The sequence below is a fragment of the Natator depressus genome, chromosome 1 (genome assembly GCF_965152275.1).
Source record: "Natator depressus isolate rNatDep1 chromosome 1, rNatDep2.hap1, whole genome shotgun sequence".
Classification (NCBI taxonomy): Eukaryota; Metazoa; Chordata; order Testudines; family Cheloniidae; genus Natator; species Natator depressus.
Genome location: NC_134234.1, coordinates 215,300,445 through 215,317,053, shown reverse-complemented (window position 1 = coordinate 215,317,053; position 16,609 = coordinate 215,300,445). Strand labels below are relative to the sequence as shown.

The 16,609-nt window shown below is 45.6% G+C and overlaps 1 protein-coding gene and 1 non-coding gene across 2 annotated transcripts; one reads left to right on the top strand and one right to left on the bottom strand.

Moving 5' to 3' along the window:
* Positions 1 to 6,930: 6,930 nt before the first annotated feature.
* TRNAK-CUU (transfer RNA lysine (anticodon CUU)) lies at positions 6,931 to 7,003 on the bottom strand. Its single transcript has one exon. It is a non-coding gene; the product is annotated as a tRNA-Lys (tRNA).
* Positions 7,004 to 12,260: 5,257 nt separating this feature from the next.
* LOC141984941 (C3a anaphylatoxin chemotactic receptor-like) lies at positions 12,261 to 13,714 on the top strand. The gene has a single exon (XM_074948530.1). It carries the CDS (start codon positions 12,261 to 12,263, stop codon positions 13,452 to 13,454), a length of 1,194 nt encoding a protein of 397 aa, XP_074804631.1. The 3' UTR covers positions 13,455 to 13,714.
* Positions 13,715 to 16,609: the final 2,895 nt, after the last annotated feature.

Here is a 16,609-nt window from a genome sequence, read left to right as displayed (position 1 = left end):
CCAGGACTGTGAGTGATGCCATGAAAGGTGCCAGGACCAAGATCGGGACCGGTGCTGCCCTGCTTCACTCGGTGACGGCGATCATATCAGGGATGGTTTTCCCTTCGACAGCTCCTCCCGCACCAGAGGTGCTGCTGGCTGCAGGGGAGTCAGCTCTGTGAGCGCAATCAAGTCCTGCGCTGTTGAAAAGGTCTCCAGCATGGAGGGCAGCCTCAGCTCGACCACGGTGTGCACCAGGAAGCTTACATGCACTGGACTCAAAGGCCCTTGCGGCACCAGAGTTGACGGTGCAGGAGCCGTTACTTGTCCTGTGCGCTCCGGCAATGGATGCGGCTCCAACTGCGGTGTGGGAAGTGTCGGTGGCTGTTGAACCGACAAAAAAGAAGCAGTCGACACCCTCTTGGGCTGCTGCTTCTTCTTCTGGCCCGGAGATAGGGACCGGCGCCGTGGTGGTGGAGGTGATGGGGGGCCTGACGCTGTGAGTCTTTAGCAGAGTCCAAATGCAGTGCCGGACCAGTTGGTGCTGCAGGGGCACTCCACACCAAAGACGCCGCCGAGTCCCCGTACGTGGAGGAAGGGACTGGGCTAAGTGCCGCCTCCATAAGGAGCTGCTTCAGTCTAAAGTACCCCTCCTTTTTGGTCCTCGGCTTGAAAGCTTTGCAAATGCGGCACTTGTCCGCTTGGTGGGATTCCCCCAGACACCTTACGCAAGAGTCGTGGGGGTCTCCCATGGGCATCGGCTTCAGGCAAGCCAAGCAGGGTTTGAAGCCCGGAGACCCAGGCATGGGCCCAGGTCCCGGGACGGGGGAGAGGGGAGAAGACCCCATTCCACCCTAATAAGTACACTAATCTAACTACACTAATTAACTATTAACAACTACTAACAACTAATTACAACTATTAACAACTAATTACAACTATTAACAGGTACTAAAGAGAATGCTAGGGAGAGTGGAGATCAGCTACGCTGTGCTCCACAGTTCCAACGACTGTCACAGGCGGTAAGAAGGAACTGAGTGGGTTATGGGTCGGCTGGGGCATATATCCACTGCCATGAAGGCACCACTCCAGGGGGTGCCTCAGTTGGTCCACCGAGTGTTGCTGGGGTAAAAATCTTCTGACGATCGTGCACGCAGCGCGCACACAGCCTAATTGAAATCGATATGAGCAAGCACTCGAAGAAGAACTTATTGAAACATCTCTGAGGGAGAGATTTTATCTGTATTCAGTTTTATTACTGTACTAGACTTAGACTTGTGTGTTTTGTTTTATTTTGCTTGGTAATTCACTTTGTTCTGTCTGCTATTACTTGGAACCACTTAAATCCTACTTTTTGTATTTAATAAAATCACTTTTTACTTATTAATTAACTCAGAGTATATGTTAATACCTGGGGTGGGGGGCAAACAGCTGTGCATATCTCTCTATCAGTGTTATAGAGGGCAAAGAACTTATGAGTTTACCCTGTATAACTTTATACAGGGTAAAACAGATTTATTTGGGGTTTAGACCCCATTAGGAGTTGGGCATCTGAGTGTCAAAGACAGGAACACTTCTTAAGATGCTTTCAGTTAAGTCTGCAGCTTTGGGGCACGTGGTTCAGACCCTGGGTCTAGGTTTGCATTAGGCTAGCAGGTCTAACTCAAACCAGGCAGGGCACTGAAGTCCTAAGCTGCCAGGACAGGAAAGCAGGAGTAGAAGTAGCCTTGGCACATCAGGTGGCAGCCCACAGGGGGTTTCTGTGACGCAACCCATCACAATAATAATCTTGGTGTGCCAAATAGTAGTGGTTTTTGTTACGAGCCTGATGACATGCTGGACCTGGTGCAAAATCTGGCAATTGCAAGTCCTCTGACAGATGAGTCAGTGGTTACTGCCACCAGCACTTGTACCCCTGGGAAAGGAACATATTGAACTTGTTGCCCCTCCCTCAAATGGGAAAGGAGGCTAAAATGATTGCTTGTCAAATTGCTATGCTGGTGTACTAAGTATGGGATGACAACAAGAAGATAATTTGCTCAGTCTCAGCTAAGAGCCTTGAGCTTTCGCAGGTGCATCCAGAAAAGGTGAGACAGAGATCATGTAAAGGCCCCCTTGTGTGAAAGGTGACCTTTAAAGAGGGGAACTGTATGGGGAGATGTCAGCAATCCAATAAAGTGCCTGAAACCACTATGGCTTATTGCTAAAAGCACCAAGTCAGCAGGCGTAGCTTAATCAAGGAAGGAGGGGAGGGGGTTTTAGGTGCCACAGAAAGGGCAGCTTGACCCCGCGTCCTTCCTGATAAGAATTGTGTTGAAGTTGCTGATCCATGCATTTTAGAAGAGCAGGATGTGTCCCAGGAATGTCTATTGGGGCCTCAAGGCTGCAAGCTCTGGAAAACCCCACACCTGGTTAATCAATAATCAGAAGGAACCTCTTGCTTGACCATTGTAACTGCTTACTTAACAAATGTTCTTTAAGAGACATGTCATTCTATTACTAATGTATAAATAAGGGGGGAAAGTGTGAGGTATTTTGAGGAAGTTGGACTCTTCTGGACTCTCTCTCTGGATACATCTTGCAATCGAGAGCCACTCAAGAGCCACACTCAGCTTCGATAATTATCGAGGGTTGGAGGTGTTTTACAAACCTGTTGCAGACGTGTGTGCTTGAGACTAAGTAAAGTGTAGGTTTAAGTGAAAGCACTCTTGTGTTGTCCTGTTTGTGCCAGCCATCTATCAGTTGGACAGCCGTGTCTCCCATGATTTATTTCCTGACACCACCTCACATAGTGTAAAAGTTACCAAGAGCTTTAGGTTGAAAGAACCCCAGGTAACAACATCAAGCGGGGAGTGGATGCAAAGATGATACAGGACAGGATTAGAATCCAAAATGACCTTAACAAATTGTAGAATTGGTCTGAATTTAACAAAATGAAATTCAATCAGCCAAATGCAAAGTAATTCATTTAGGATAGAAAAATCAAATGCACGCCTATAAAAATGGGAATAACTGGCTACACGGTAGTACTGTTGAAAAGGATCTGGGGTTATAGTGGATCACAAATTGAATACGAGCCAACAATGTGAAGGCTAATATTCTAGCATGTATGAACATGAGTGTCGTATTTAAGACACAGGAGGTAACTGTCCAATACTACTCAGCCCCAGTAAGGGCTCAGGTGGAGTATTGTGTTCAGTTTTGGGCACCACAGTTTAACTACTAACTGTGGTATGTAACCTATTGCTTAAATCAGCCTCTGTACCAGATGACTGGAGGAAGGCTAATGTGATGCCAATTTTTAAAAAGGGTTTAAGAGGTGATCCTGGACATTACAGGCCAGTAAGCCTAACTTCTGTACCAGGCAAACTGGTTGAAACTATAGTAAAGAACAGAATTATCAAAAACAGAGATGAACATATGTTGGGGAAGAGCCAACATGGTGTTTGGAAAGAGAAATCATGCCTCACCAATCTACTAGAATTCTTGGAGGTGTCAACAAGCACATGGACATGAGTGATCCAGTAGCTACAGTTTACTTGGACTTTCAGAAAGCCTTTGATAAAGTCCCACACCAAAGTCTCTTAAGCAAAGTAAGTAGTCATGGGATATAAGGGAAGGCCCTCTCATGGATCAGTAACTGGTTAAAAGACAGGAAACAGTGTAGGGAATAAATGATTAGTTTTCACAGTGGAGACAGGTAAATAGTGAGGTCCCCCCCAGCATCTCTGGTGGGACCAGTGCTGTTCAACATATACATATATGATCTGGAAAAAGGAGTAAACAGTGAGATGGCAAGGTTTGCAGGAGATACAAAAATCACTCAAGATAGTTCATTCCAAAGCTGACTGCAAAGAGTTACAAACTGGGTTACTGGGCAACAAAATGGCAGATGAAATTCAATGTTAATAAATGCAAAGTTATGCAGTGCAGTGACAGGCAGATAATTAAAAATACAAACATTTCCCATTACATTTGGGGTAGTTCCATGCTGCCTTTCTGCTGTGCATCATGCAATGGACAGAATGAACAGGCTGAGACTGACTGATCTACATGAAGTGTAAAGGTTCAACAGTGCAGCTCTTTCACTAACTGTTAGGGCTGCCTTCCCTACAGAAGGTCTTGATTTCATATCTGACTTTGGTGCAGGCAGCTACAATAGCTCCTCCTCTCTCTCCAGGCTATGCAGGTAGGAGCCAAACCCTAACAATAAAGTTGATACATCTTGTGTTTCACCCGACCAGCCGCCACAGGAAAATAATGGTTAAACCATAAACAGCACCAAAAGGGTTAAACCATAAACATTCAGTTTTTGTTTTTATTAAGAAAGCATGGACAAAAATGAACTCACGAGGCCACACCCCCTCTACTCGCTCCTTGACACAAAGCATCATGGCCCACATCAAAGTGTAAGGGTGTGCAAGGGACTCCTCTCACTTGCAGGCTGATCTCCGTTGACTGCATCCCTTCACTCCTGACAGGCTATGTCACCAGCTTGCAGCTCCCAGCCAGAGGACACAGCTGTGGGGAGGGCAGCTAAACACTCATTCCTGCTTCAACACGGCTTCCCCATCCTGCTTTGCAAGTGCTCACACAGAGACTGGATTTTGGGATGTGCTAACTCTTCACCCGCTCTCTCTCCAGCTGACCTATGAGGGGTCTGACCCATCCTCCCCATTCCTCCCTTTGGCTGTGCAGTTTGAATATCTGCCCCACAACTCCTGTCCTGTCATCTGTGCTTCTGAAACATAACAACTGTGAAGCCTCACATCTCTTCAGCTGGGAGGGGGGGCCCCTCCAATCAATAACCCAGAAGTCCCCAAATTGCCCTCAACTCTGAGCAGTGGCTTCTTCTTTCCATCCTTGGTTCGCTCCTGAAATGGGAACCAACCACTGGGTATTTATACCTATGCAGACAAGACTCCCTTTGCTTGCATCCTTACACCACAGGCAAGGACAGCCTCCAAAGAAATTAAGGGGGGAATAACTAACAGAACAAGAACTGAGGGGTAGAGGGAGTGATTCCTAATTTGTATGTGTCTTCTTTGGATATGCAAATAAAAGCCTCGCTGTATTTTTATGGAAGGTGATGGGGGTGGGGGAGGGGAAGGGTGACGTTAAAAGCCTTTGGGGAATTCTATTTGATGTGCTATTCCCGATCCCCCCAGTGCTGGTGCAAAATACACCTGCTAAGCTTCCCCTACTTGACAGGTGGGCTTCACATTCCCAGGGACTGCAAAAGTCAGCATAGAAAACAGGTCAGGGTTCCCGCTGATCTCCTTATAAATGGCAGTGGTCTCTGAATCCCAAATGCATCTGTGCTAGAAATTCTCCTTTTTCTGCACTCAGGGCCTTCCTCTCCCAGCTCGGCCCAAATCCCAGCTGTATCTCACCCGCATAGAGATTCTGCTTTCTTTATATTCAGGGTCTTCCCTCCTTCTCTTGCCGTCCCTTGCTGGTGTGAGAATGATCACAGAGCTAAAATCACCCCTCCAGTGTCCCTTTGAGCCCCTGACCTTTACAACATTTACCAAACAACATAATTACAGGCTCCCAGGGTCCACTAGGCTCTCTCGCTCCGGTAGCCAATACAACAGATTCACCGGCAAAAAGGGATTGTTAAACACAAAATGAGGGAGGCAGAGAAAGATGCTCTTGAGGTTTCGGCCTTCTGAGGTCTTGTCATGGCATCAGGGAGCCATCTCTCCACCCTCCGCCCCACGCAGGGCACCATGCAATGTGGGGGAGCCGATCTGATGTGTCCGAGGCCAGTGGGGGAGAGCCGTGCTCGATTACTGATAATAATAATAATAATAATGAAGAAAAGAAAAAAAGGAAGGTAAAACAGGACGCAAGGAAGGATTATCTTCGGCAGCATCTTGCGGTGGCTTCTCTGGCGCAGAGAGAGAATATATATCTATATACAGGCAAGGCAGGGAGGCCAGGGCAGCTGGACCTGAGACCTTTCACCCCATGCCCCCCTTCCCTCCCAGGTCCCTCACAAGGGACGGGCTCTCGAGTCTGTAACGCGCTAAGTGATCAAGTCCCAGTCGAAATCGTCGGGGATTTCCTCATTGGCGCCTGGAGGAGGGACTGGAGGTCAGGGGACCAGATGGTGAGCTGAGTGGAGGGGGAAGAGGGAGAAAAAGGGAAAGAGATGGTTAGCGGAGAAGTCAAGCTCTGTCCTAGTGGGTTCTTGGGAACAATAAAAGGGGAAGGACTCAGCTGGCGTGAACTTCCCCAGAGAAGTGACCTGCCAGGACACATTCCCCCCTTCCCCCGGCAGCACACGTTTCCACCCCAAGGCAGTGTCCTATCAGTGTCCAGATTGGGAGCAGGGGCTCAGGTGATCTAAGAGTAACTGCAGCAATGGGAGATTCCCCATGGGCTGCCCTCAACAGTGTTCAGTCAGCATCTAACTAAGGCCTAAGGAGTCTGGCAACATGAGCTTCCTCACAGCAGTGCCTAGTGAGCACCCGGCTATGGGAAAGTGGTGTGACGGGGCAACGAGATGGGGCGGGGGGGGTGAGAGGAGTCGGGCAACTGAGCTTGCTCTCACCAGTGCCGTGGCAGTGTCCCGCTGTGGGACCTCCTGCAGTCGAGGCTCCCTCAGCCCTACTCCAGCTCTCTAACAGCAGTCCTGGACTCCCTCCACCCAGCTCTGCCAATGTCCCTCAATCCTGCCCTGCAGACCTCTGGTTCTTTACCACTGGCCCCCTCACATATAAGGAAATAAAATGTTCATATCATAAAATACCAGGGTTGGAAGGGACCTCAGGAGGTCATCTAGTCCAACCCCTGCTCAAAGTAGGTCCAATCCCCAATTTTTGCCCCAGATTCCTAAATGGCCCCCTCAAGGATTGAATTCACAACCCTGGGTTTAGGAGGCTAGTGCTCAAACCACTGAGCTATCCCTCCCCCTGAAATTGGGCTTAAGGCATCAAGATCAAGTGCCCAATGTGGGGCTCGAACCCACAACCCTGAAATTAAGAGTTTCATGCTCTACCAACTGAACTAGTCAGGCTGTCTGCCTCATTTGATTTCCTCTGCTTGTTTCAGAACAGAAAACAACATCACTAAGAAGAGATGCAAATTCATTTCCTTCCACTTCTGCTGGGGAACGAGTACAGAGCTTTGCAAAGCTCATCATATTTTTCTTTCCTCTTTTATGTAATTTATTTATGGTGATGGGGAGGGAGGTGTTAGGAAACAACACATTTATATCCACAAAGGGGGAAATGAGGGTGCAGTGTGGTGATATGGGGAGATCTCCTCATTTTCCCCAAGATATGTGCTTCATTTCCCCTTGGTTGCAAATCAAGGATGTGGTCTGGCTTGAGTGAAAGTCACTGGAAGGTAGTAAAGGTATTTTTCATGTGCTGGCCATTCTCATTAGAACCTCATATGCCATCAAGTTACAGACAGACAGACAAACAGAAATGGCACTGAAGTGAGTGTAAGGTTTTGCACAGACAAACAGAAATACTGTTGAGTTGAATGTAAGGCCCCACTGTGCTTGGCCAATTAATCTATGTAACTTCTCACTGCATGATATTATTGAGGTAAAATGCAGAGTAAAAGTAACAAGATTTGAAACCTACATAAATCAGTAAGCTGTAGTATTTTCAGTGATGCAACCTATGATAAAAATGGCTAAGGCTCATGCTTCAGAGTGAAATCTTATCATCGGCTGGTGGTTGGGAAGAAATTTCCTTGCAGTGAGGTGCATTATAAGGTTTTGTGTCTTCTTTTTCAGGCATCTGGCACTGGCTTCTATTGGACATGGTATTCCAGATTAGATTAGGTTAACAGGAAGTGGGATATAAGATTAGATTGATCCAATATGCAGGAGACAGGATACACGACCACATGGATCAATGTTCTGATCTGCTACAACAGGAAGTGGGATACCAGACAAAATAGACCAATAATATGATGTGGTCCAGCAGGCTATGGGATACTGAACTAGATGGAGCAATGATCTATGTTATCATGGCAAGAGGCAAGAGACAAAATCTACTGCTTTGATCTCATGTGGTTAGTCAAATTTTCTGATAAAAACTGATTTCCAATAGGCATATCTATGTTCCTAATAACTTCTGGATCTGCTTACTCTTCCATTCCTTCTTGCTGTAAGCACCATATTTGTCCACATGCCACTTTTGCCTTATCTTGACAGCATTTGGCCAGTTGTTTTGCAGCTCATGTCATCTGATTATAGAAGTGACTCATTCTTGTCCTTCCGCTTGGGTGCGAAAAATCTTCAAATAATGGACTTATATGGTCAGTTTAGGAACTGACTTTTTTAAAGTTTTTCTCTGATGACTCCAGAGCCAGTGCTTAAGACAAGACCTACGATCAAGGTGGTTCTTGCTCCCCAGTCAATTAAGGAATCTGCTGTACCAGGGTATGTACAGAAGGCAGACAGCATTCTATCTTTGTGTTCTGCAATTTCTCTCGGTTGTTCTTTCCCTCCATCTGTCGCTCTTAAAGTGTCTCTCTCTCTCTCCCTATCTTTGTAGTCATTTGTTACTGCCTCCATGCCTTCTTAAAGCGTCTCTCTCTCCCTGTGCCTCTCTCTTTTAGGGATCTAGAAAACCTTGGGTGGGAGAGTGTGACAGGACCCTCTAGATGGATTCATCCAGCTCCCTGTCTTGGAGCAGGATTGATTTCAGTGTGTATAAAGCATCTTCTTTTGACTATCCACTGTGTAGATTCTGAGAGGCAGCTTGGTCCAGTGGCCAGGGCAGCGTTCCGTCTTGGCTCTGTGTGTGTATCAGCGAAGGAGGTTACTCCATAGCAGCACCCCCCCAGGAAGGATAAGGGACCTGCTAGTACAATAAGCAGGACAGGGGTGATCTTTAGCTGGAATAATAATGGCCTGTGATTTGGAGTTGAAGGAGCAGGCTTTTAGCCTCAGCCCTCCAAGGGGTGTGTGGTTTATACAGTAACTTTGCCTTCTGCCTGCACAACTGGGATTTATTACAACTTGACGAGGAATAGTGAGACCTGGGTTCTATTCCCTCTGTGTCACTGACTCCATGAGGGACCCTGGGGATGTCATTTAAAGTGCATTTCTGCTCTGAAAAGCGGCATTGTGAGTCCCACATTGACCGTCTCTCTCAAGGATTTATGTATATATCAAATGCACTGTGGTGACAAATAAAACAATGTCCTTTTTTTCTAACTCCCGGCCCAACAAACCTGGGGCTTGTCTTCACGTACAGCGCTACAGGGACACAGCAGCACCGGTGCAACTGCCCCACTGTAGTGCTCATTGAGGATGCTCCTATGCCAACGGGAGAGCTTCTCCCACCTGCATAGTTAATCCATCTCCCTGTGAGACAGCAGGTGTGTTGGTGGGAGAAGCTCTCCTGTCGATGTAGTGCAGTCTCCACTTGGGGGACTAGGTCGATGTAACTCTGTCGCTCAGGCCTGTGGATTTTTCACAGCCCATTGCGATGCAGTTATACAGATATAGGTCTGTAGTGTAGACCTTGCCTTCTTCTGGGATCTTGCAATGCACACCTCAAATCAATTCAAAATGCTACTCTTCCTGAGTAGTCTCTCTGACCACGTCACCTCCACACCCACCAGCCCTTTGTTTCCCTCCACTGGCTCTCTCTTCTTCACTGTATCAAATACAAACTACTAGTCTTTACTTTGAAGGCAGCTTAGCCCTCCCTTACCAAGCCTTTATTAGCCATTTTCCTCAAGCACCTTCATGCTTTCAGCTATGCTGCCCCTTATGTTGGGAGCAGCTCCCCCATCACAATTCATAGTGTCCCTTCTTAAAACTCACCTCTGCTGTGATGCCTACAGATCTCTTGACAATGGGTAGGCAGCTGATGTGGTAAGACTGCTGCTTATTATGTTAACCATTATTGTTTCTCTTGTCCTCCCCTCCTTTGTGTTTCATCCATCTTTTGTTTCAGCGTATGTTACAGACTGTAAGCCTTTGGGGCAGGGCCTGTTTGATTTTTATTGTGTGTTCAGTATCTGATTGGAGCCCAGTTGATAGTGTAACAGAAATGTATATGATGATAATAATAACAACAGAATCACGCTGGGTTCTCTCCTTCTCTTGCTTCACCAGCAATAATAAAGATATTGCATGCTGAATTAGACCCTTGGTAACCCCTGTGCAACTTCACTCTCTTCCGATCATGCCCTCAGTGATACTTCTGCAACCTGATGCTCTTTATGGGTTTGGCATCTGTCATAAATATAAAGGGAAGGGTAAACCCCTTTAAAATCCCTCCTGGCCAGAGGAAAAATCCTCTCACCTGTAAAGGGTTAAGAAGCTAAAGGTAACCTCGCTGGCACCTGACCAAAATGACCAATGAGGAGACTAGATACTTTCAAAAGCTGGGAGGAGGGAGAGAAACAAAGGGTCTGTGTCTGTGGGTACGCTGCTTTTGCCGGGGATAGACCAAGAATGGAGTCTTAGAACTTTTAGTAAGTAATCTAGCTAGGTATGTGTTAGATTATGATTTCTTTAAATGGCTGAGAAAAGAATTGTGCTGAATAGAATGACTATTCCTGTCTGTGTGTCTTTTTTGTAACTTAAGGTTTTGCCTAGAGGGATTCTCTATGTTTTGAATCTAATTACCCTGTAAGGTATCTACCATCCTGATTTTACAGAGGTGATTCCTTTACTTCGATTTACTTGTATTTCTATTAAAAGTCTTCTTGTAAGAAAACTGAATGCTTTTTCATTGTTCTCAGATCCAAGGGTTTGGGTCTGTGGTCACCTATGCAAATTGGTGAGGATTTTTACCAAACCTTTCCCAGGAAGTGGGGTGCAAGGGTTGGGAGGATTTTGGGGGGAAAGACGTGTCCAAACTACGTTTCCCAGTAAACCCAGTTAGAGTTTGGTGGTGGCAGTGGATATTTCAAGGACAAAGGATAAAATTAATTTGTACCTTGGGGAAGTTTTAACCTAAGCTGGTAAAAGTAAGCTTAGGAGGTTGTCATGCAGGTCCCCACATCTGTACCCTAGAGTTCAGCGTGGGGGAGGAATCTTGACAGCATCAGTCTAACTGCCTGGAACTTGTAAACAATTCTGTTAATGCACAGGAAGAAATAGAATCAAGCTCCCTCTCACTGAGCTATCTTGGCTCTGCTCGGGGAACATAAGTAAAAAGCAGTCAAAACTGTTTTATTCATTCAAGTGAGTAAATCTGGCTCTGAACACATCCAAGGGTTGAGGGAGAGGTGTTGTTTTTACATTGCCGCTTTACAGAGTAAAACTGTACTTTAATCCCTCTGTGCCTCTTTCTTCATCTAGAGAGAATCATAGAATCACAGGACTGGAAGGGACCTCGAGAGGTCATCTAGTCCAGTCCCCTGCACTCATGGCAGGACTAAGTACTATCGAATGACACTTTTTGACTTATGTAGAGGTCTTTGAGATCTATGGACAAGAAGTACCAAGTACTGTTATTACTCCATATTCCAATTTCTCTCCTTCTCTCAATATCCCTCTTTATTTACTTGTCTTTTTCTATCCATCAATTTCTTACTCTTCATCCTGTGTCTCTTCTTCCTTGGAATAGTGGGGGTTGGGGGATGCTCAGGATTAAGCTGCATTGGCTAGGAAAGCAGGGGAGAAGGAAAGTTTACACAAGACTTTTGCTGGAAATGTCCCCTTCTGTATAGAATCGCTGACTCTACTGTTCTAGCTGTAACATCATGGAAACAGTTGCAAACCAGAGGCTCATGGGAATACAAAAATTGCTTTCAAGGCATAAACCTCACCACCCAAGAGAGAGGGAACCACTTCTATTTTAAAGGAAAGAGGAACTAAGACTAAGTTTTGGCAGTAAAGGAGAGAATTATTTATATTTTATAGAGAGTTAAAAGGAGATGAGGAGGGACAGCTGGAATTAGGGTGACCGGGAGCGTAAATAAAGGATAATCTCTACTAAGGATAGTGCTGGCATTAAAGGCTATTTTGGACATAGGAGAATCTGAGTACACCAACATTTACACTGTGGCACTATGACCACTTCTCGTGGCTAGACCACATAGAGATGTATGATTTGGCTACAGCCTTTGCACTAGTACAGCCAGGTCTTCCTGCTCAGGCAGTAGGGGGGACTTGTGCTGTCATATTTATAGCTTCTAGGTTCAACCCCTACTCCTGATAACCCACACAAAGATGTCTTGATACATACAGAAAGCATAATCTTGGGGTTGGGCACATACAGCTGGCAATGGGGTGTGTTAATGGTATAGCAAATGATCTTCTATTTTTTTGCCACCAGTATCTAAAGACTATGTCTCTGCTCCTGAGGAGTAACAGCACCTACAAGCCAGATGATGGTGCCACGCTACAGTACGCGCCAGAAATCATTGGTTCCTTAATTATCTTCATTGTCACCTTTATCCTGGGTCTCCTGGGCAATGGCTTGGTGATCTGGGTGGCTGGCCTGAAAATGAAGCGGACCGTGAACACTGTGTGGTTCCTGCACCTTGCCATGGCTGACTTCCTGTGCTGCATGTCTCTGCCATTCTCCATCATTCACCTGATCCTCCATGAGTACTGGCCATATGGCCACTTCCTCTGCAAGGTTATCCCATCAGCCATCATCCTCAACATGTTTGCCAGTGTCTTTCTCCTCACTGCCATCAGCACTGACCGGTGCTTGATGGTAATGAAGCCAGTTTGGTGTCAGAACCACCGTACTGTGAGGCTTGCATCAGTGATGTGCGGTTGTATCTGGCTCCTGGCCTTTGTTATGTGCTGTCCTGCCTTCCTCTACCGTGAGACCTTCACAGATGAATTCGGCAAAACTGTGTGTCGTTATCAATTTGGAGATTATAGGGATTATGGAGATTATATGGATTATGGGAACTGGAATGATTCAGCGTTGAGCTCTGGCATATCCCCAGATGAAAATCCTGTTAATTTCTCCAGTGCTGATATTCCTGGCAGCCTTTACAATGATACTGACTTACTGGGGAACTTGAATGATTACTTCTCCTACAGCAGTCGGCCAACCACCCTACTGACCATCAGTATTACCAGGATTGTTTTTGGCTTCCTCCTTCCCTTTAGCATAATTGCAGCTTGCTACATTCTTATTGCCGTCAAGATGCATGGAGCCCGATTTACCAAACCCTGTGGTAAGACCCTGCGAGTGATCCTGGTTGTGGTAGTAGCATTCTTTGTCTGCTGGGCTCCATTTCATGCAGTTGAGGCACTGTCTCTCCTAGCTATGCCAGGCACCAGATTTAGGGAGACAGTGGCACTGTGGGACCACCTCTCTACAGCACTAGCCTATGCCAACAGCTGCATCAACCCTTTGCTCTACGTATTTGTGGGGCGGGATTTCAGGCGGAAGGCACGCCAATCAGTGCAGGGCATCTTGGAGGTCGCCTTCAGCGAGGAAGTTACACGCTCCACTTCCTACTCACGGGACAGGACCAAGACTTCAGCAGACAGGGATATCAGCAGCAATACCCTCTAAAATGGGGATTCCAGACAGCACTGCCAGGGCAGGAGGAAGACATTTGCCCCTTCCATGGCTGTGACTTTTTGCTTGAGGACAGCAGAGCCAGAACAATGAGTTTGACAATAATCTGTACGGGATGCCCATGGGGACTGGGGCAGTTCAGAACAGGCCAACCTCCCCTTTAATAGCCTCCTAAAGAGTGGGGAGATTGGCCTATTCTGAACTGAATCTTCTGATGGGACACACAAGGGAGGCAGAGAGCCCCCTATCTGAGAGAGAGAAGTGCACTTGTGAGAAGATGTGTGGGGGAATTATGTAGTTACTCCTTGACATTACTAAATAAGAATGTGGTTGCAGAATATCTATGTACCACATTTATTAAGCATGTATCACATCATCTGTGCCTGCTAAATTACAGAGAGAAGATACTTTGACATTTCTCCTTGGAATTTGTCATCATACCTTTCCCCAGCCTTAACTCTTCTTCAGCTGGGACCCTGAACTTTTTCACAGCAGTGCCCAGCAGGAGTGCACTCTGGGAGTGCTAGTTTTCCTCACAACAGTGCATTGTAGCAGACATCCCCTACCTGCTCATCAGCAATGGAAGCTGCCTTTCATGCCAATATTCTTAGGGTCTTTCAGTTTCAGTTAGTCATGGCCTTCATCCTCTCCTCCTCCTATTCCTCCTCCTATTCCTGTCTCCAAAGGGCCACTTCTCTTATTTTCCATGCCAGCTCAAGGAGAGTTTCTACATCTCAGCTAATACATCACTGCACAAAATCAGTAACTGGGGCATAAGGAACAATTTTCAGAAAAACAAACCTCATGCTGTGGACAAGTGTTCATTAGAAATAGGAGCCTCCTTTATGGCTTTAGAAGGTCCCCTTGATATTACAGCCTGAGATACAGTGATGAGGTAGGTCCCACTAATCATGGAGATGTCCCTACTACATCTAAAGCTGCTGGATACCCAAGCAATCAGAGCAGGGGTTGCCATCCAGCATGTAACCCTGAGCAGGCTGGAGCTGGGTCACCCCTTCTGTAAAATTTCAGAAGGGAGATGGCTGTGAAAGTGGTGTGCCTGAATTCAAACTGTATGCTTCCATTAGGCACAAGAAAGGACTGAGAGATATGGAAGGAAGTGGCCACACAAATACACACAGTGCTAGAAACAGTCATGCACACAAAGAGCCAGTTGTTTCCTTCAGTGCAAAATCTTAGAGATAGACCAAAGCCACCGTTCTGATCAGATATAAACTTCTCCAATGCTCAGACGTGCAAAGTAAAAGATGCATATGGAAAAGTTTTAAAGCAAGAGAGCACTGTCTATACACATGGACACTACCATGACTCCCAAGTCTCTGAGTGAAGATAAATGCTGCACCAAACAGTGGTGACATCATGGTAGGGGTCTACTATACACCACAAAGCAGGAAGTGGGATGGATGAGGCATTTTTAGAACCATTAACAGAAATATCCAAAACATGAGACTTGGTAGCAATGGGTGATTTTAACTACCCAGATATTTGTTGGGAAAGTGACCCAGCAAACCACAAAATTCCCGTAAGTCTTGGAATGTATTGGGACATCTTTTTGTTTCAGAAGGTGGAACAAGTAACAAGTGGGGCAGCTATTTTAGCCTTGATTCTGACTAATGGAGGAAATTGTTGCAATCTGAAGGTAGAAGGCAAACTGGGTGAAAGTGATCATGATATTCGAGATTTCCTGATTCGAAGGAAAGGAAGGAGTGAAGCAATGGACTTCCAAAAAGCAGCCTTTAACTAACTCAGAGAACTGGTAGGTAGGGTCCCCTGGGAAGAAAATCTAAGGGAAAAAGGAATGCAGCAGAGTTGGCAATTTCTTAGAGAGACAATATTAAAGGTACAACTGCAAATTATCCTGATGGAAGGAAATATAGGAAGAATAGTAAGAGGCCAATATAGCTCCATCAGGAGCTCTTTAATGACCTGAGAACCAAAAAAGTGGAAACATGGATAAATTGCTACGGATGAATGCAAAAGAATAGCACAAGCATGTAGGAGCCAAATCAAAAAAGCTAAGGCACAAAATTAATTATACCCAGCAAGGGACATAAAAGGCAATAAGAACAGGTACTACAAATGTATTGGGAGCAAGGGAAAGGTGAAGGAAAGTGTAGGTCCATTACTTAGTGGAGAAGGAGAGCTAATAACTGAGACATCAAAAAGGCAGAGGTTTTCACTGCCTATTTTACTTCAGTCTTTACTAATGAGGTTAATTGTAAGCCAATATTTAAGAAGGGGCAAGGAACACAAGCTAGAATAGGGAAAGAACACATTAAAGATTATTTAGGTAAGTTAGCTGTCTTCAAGTCAGAAGGGCCTCACAAAATTCAAGTTAGGATATTTAAGGAACTAGTTGAAGCAATCTTTGAACTGCTAGCAATTATCTTTGAGAACTCATGGAGGGCAGGTGAGGTCCCAGAGAGCTGGAGAAGGGCAAACATAGTACTTATATTTAAAAAGGGGAACAAAAAGGACTCAGGAGATTATACACCAGTTAACCTAACTCCAATATCTGGAAAGACACTGGAACAGATTATTAAACAATAAATTTGTGAGCACCTAATGGATAATAGGGTGGTAAGTAACAGCCAACATGGATTTGCCAAGAACAAATCATGCCAAACTAACCTAATTTTCTTCGTTGACATTGTTACTAGCCTAGCGAATGGGGGGCAAGGGAGGGATAGAAGTAGACGTGATGTATCTTGATTTTAGTAAGGTTTTGACACAGCCCCACATGACATTCTCAAAAGCAAACGAGGGAAATATGGTCTAGATTAAGTTACAATAAGATGGATGCACAAGTGGTTACCAATGGTTTGCTGTCAAAATGGGGTAGGGGATGGAGAATATCTCATGGGTAAACACTGGGGTCAGTCCTGGGTCCCGTGCTATTCAATATTTTCATTAATGGCTGGGATAAGTGTGCTTATGAATTTTGCAGATGATATCAAGCTGGGAGGGTTGCAAAGACTTTGGAGGACAGGATTAGAACCCAAAATGACCTTAACAAATTGTAGAATTGTTCAACAAAATGAAATTCAATCAGCCAAATGCAAAGTACTTCATTTAAGGAAGAAAAATCAAATGTACGCCTATAAAAATGGGAATAACTGGCTACATGG

Bases quoted from the DNA above. Each gene is read 5' to 3' on its own strand.
- LOC141984941 (XM_074948530.1), top strand. From the start codon at position 12,261: ATGTCTCTGCTCCTGAGGAGTAACAGCACCTACAAGCCAGATGATGGT.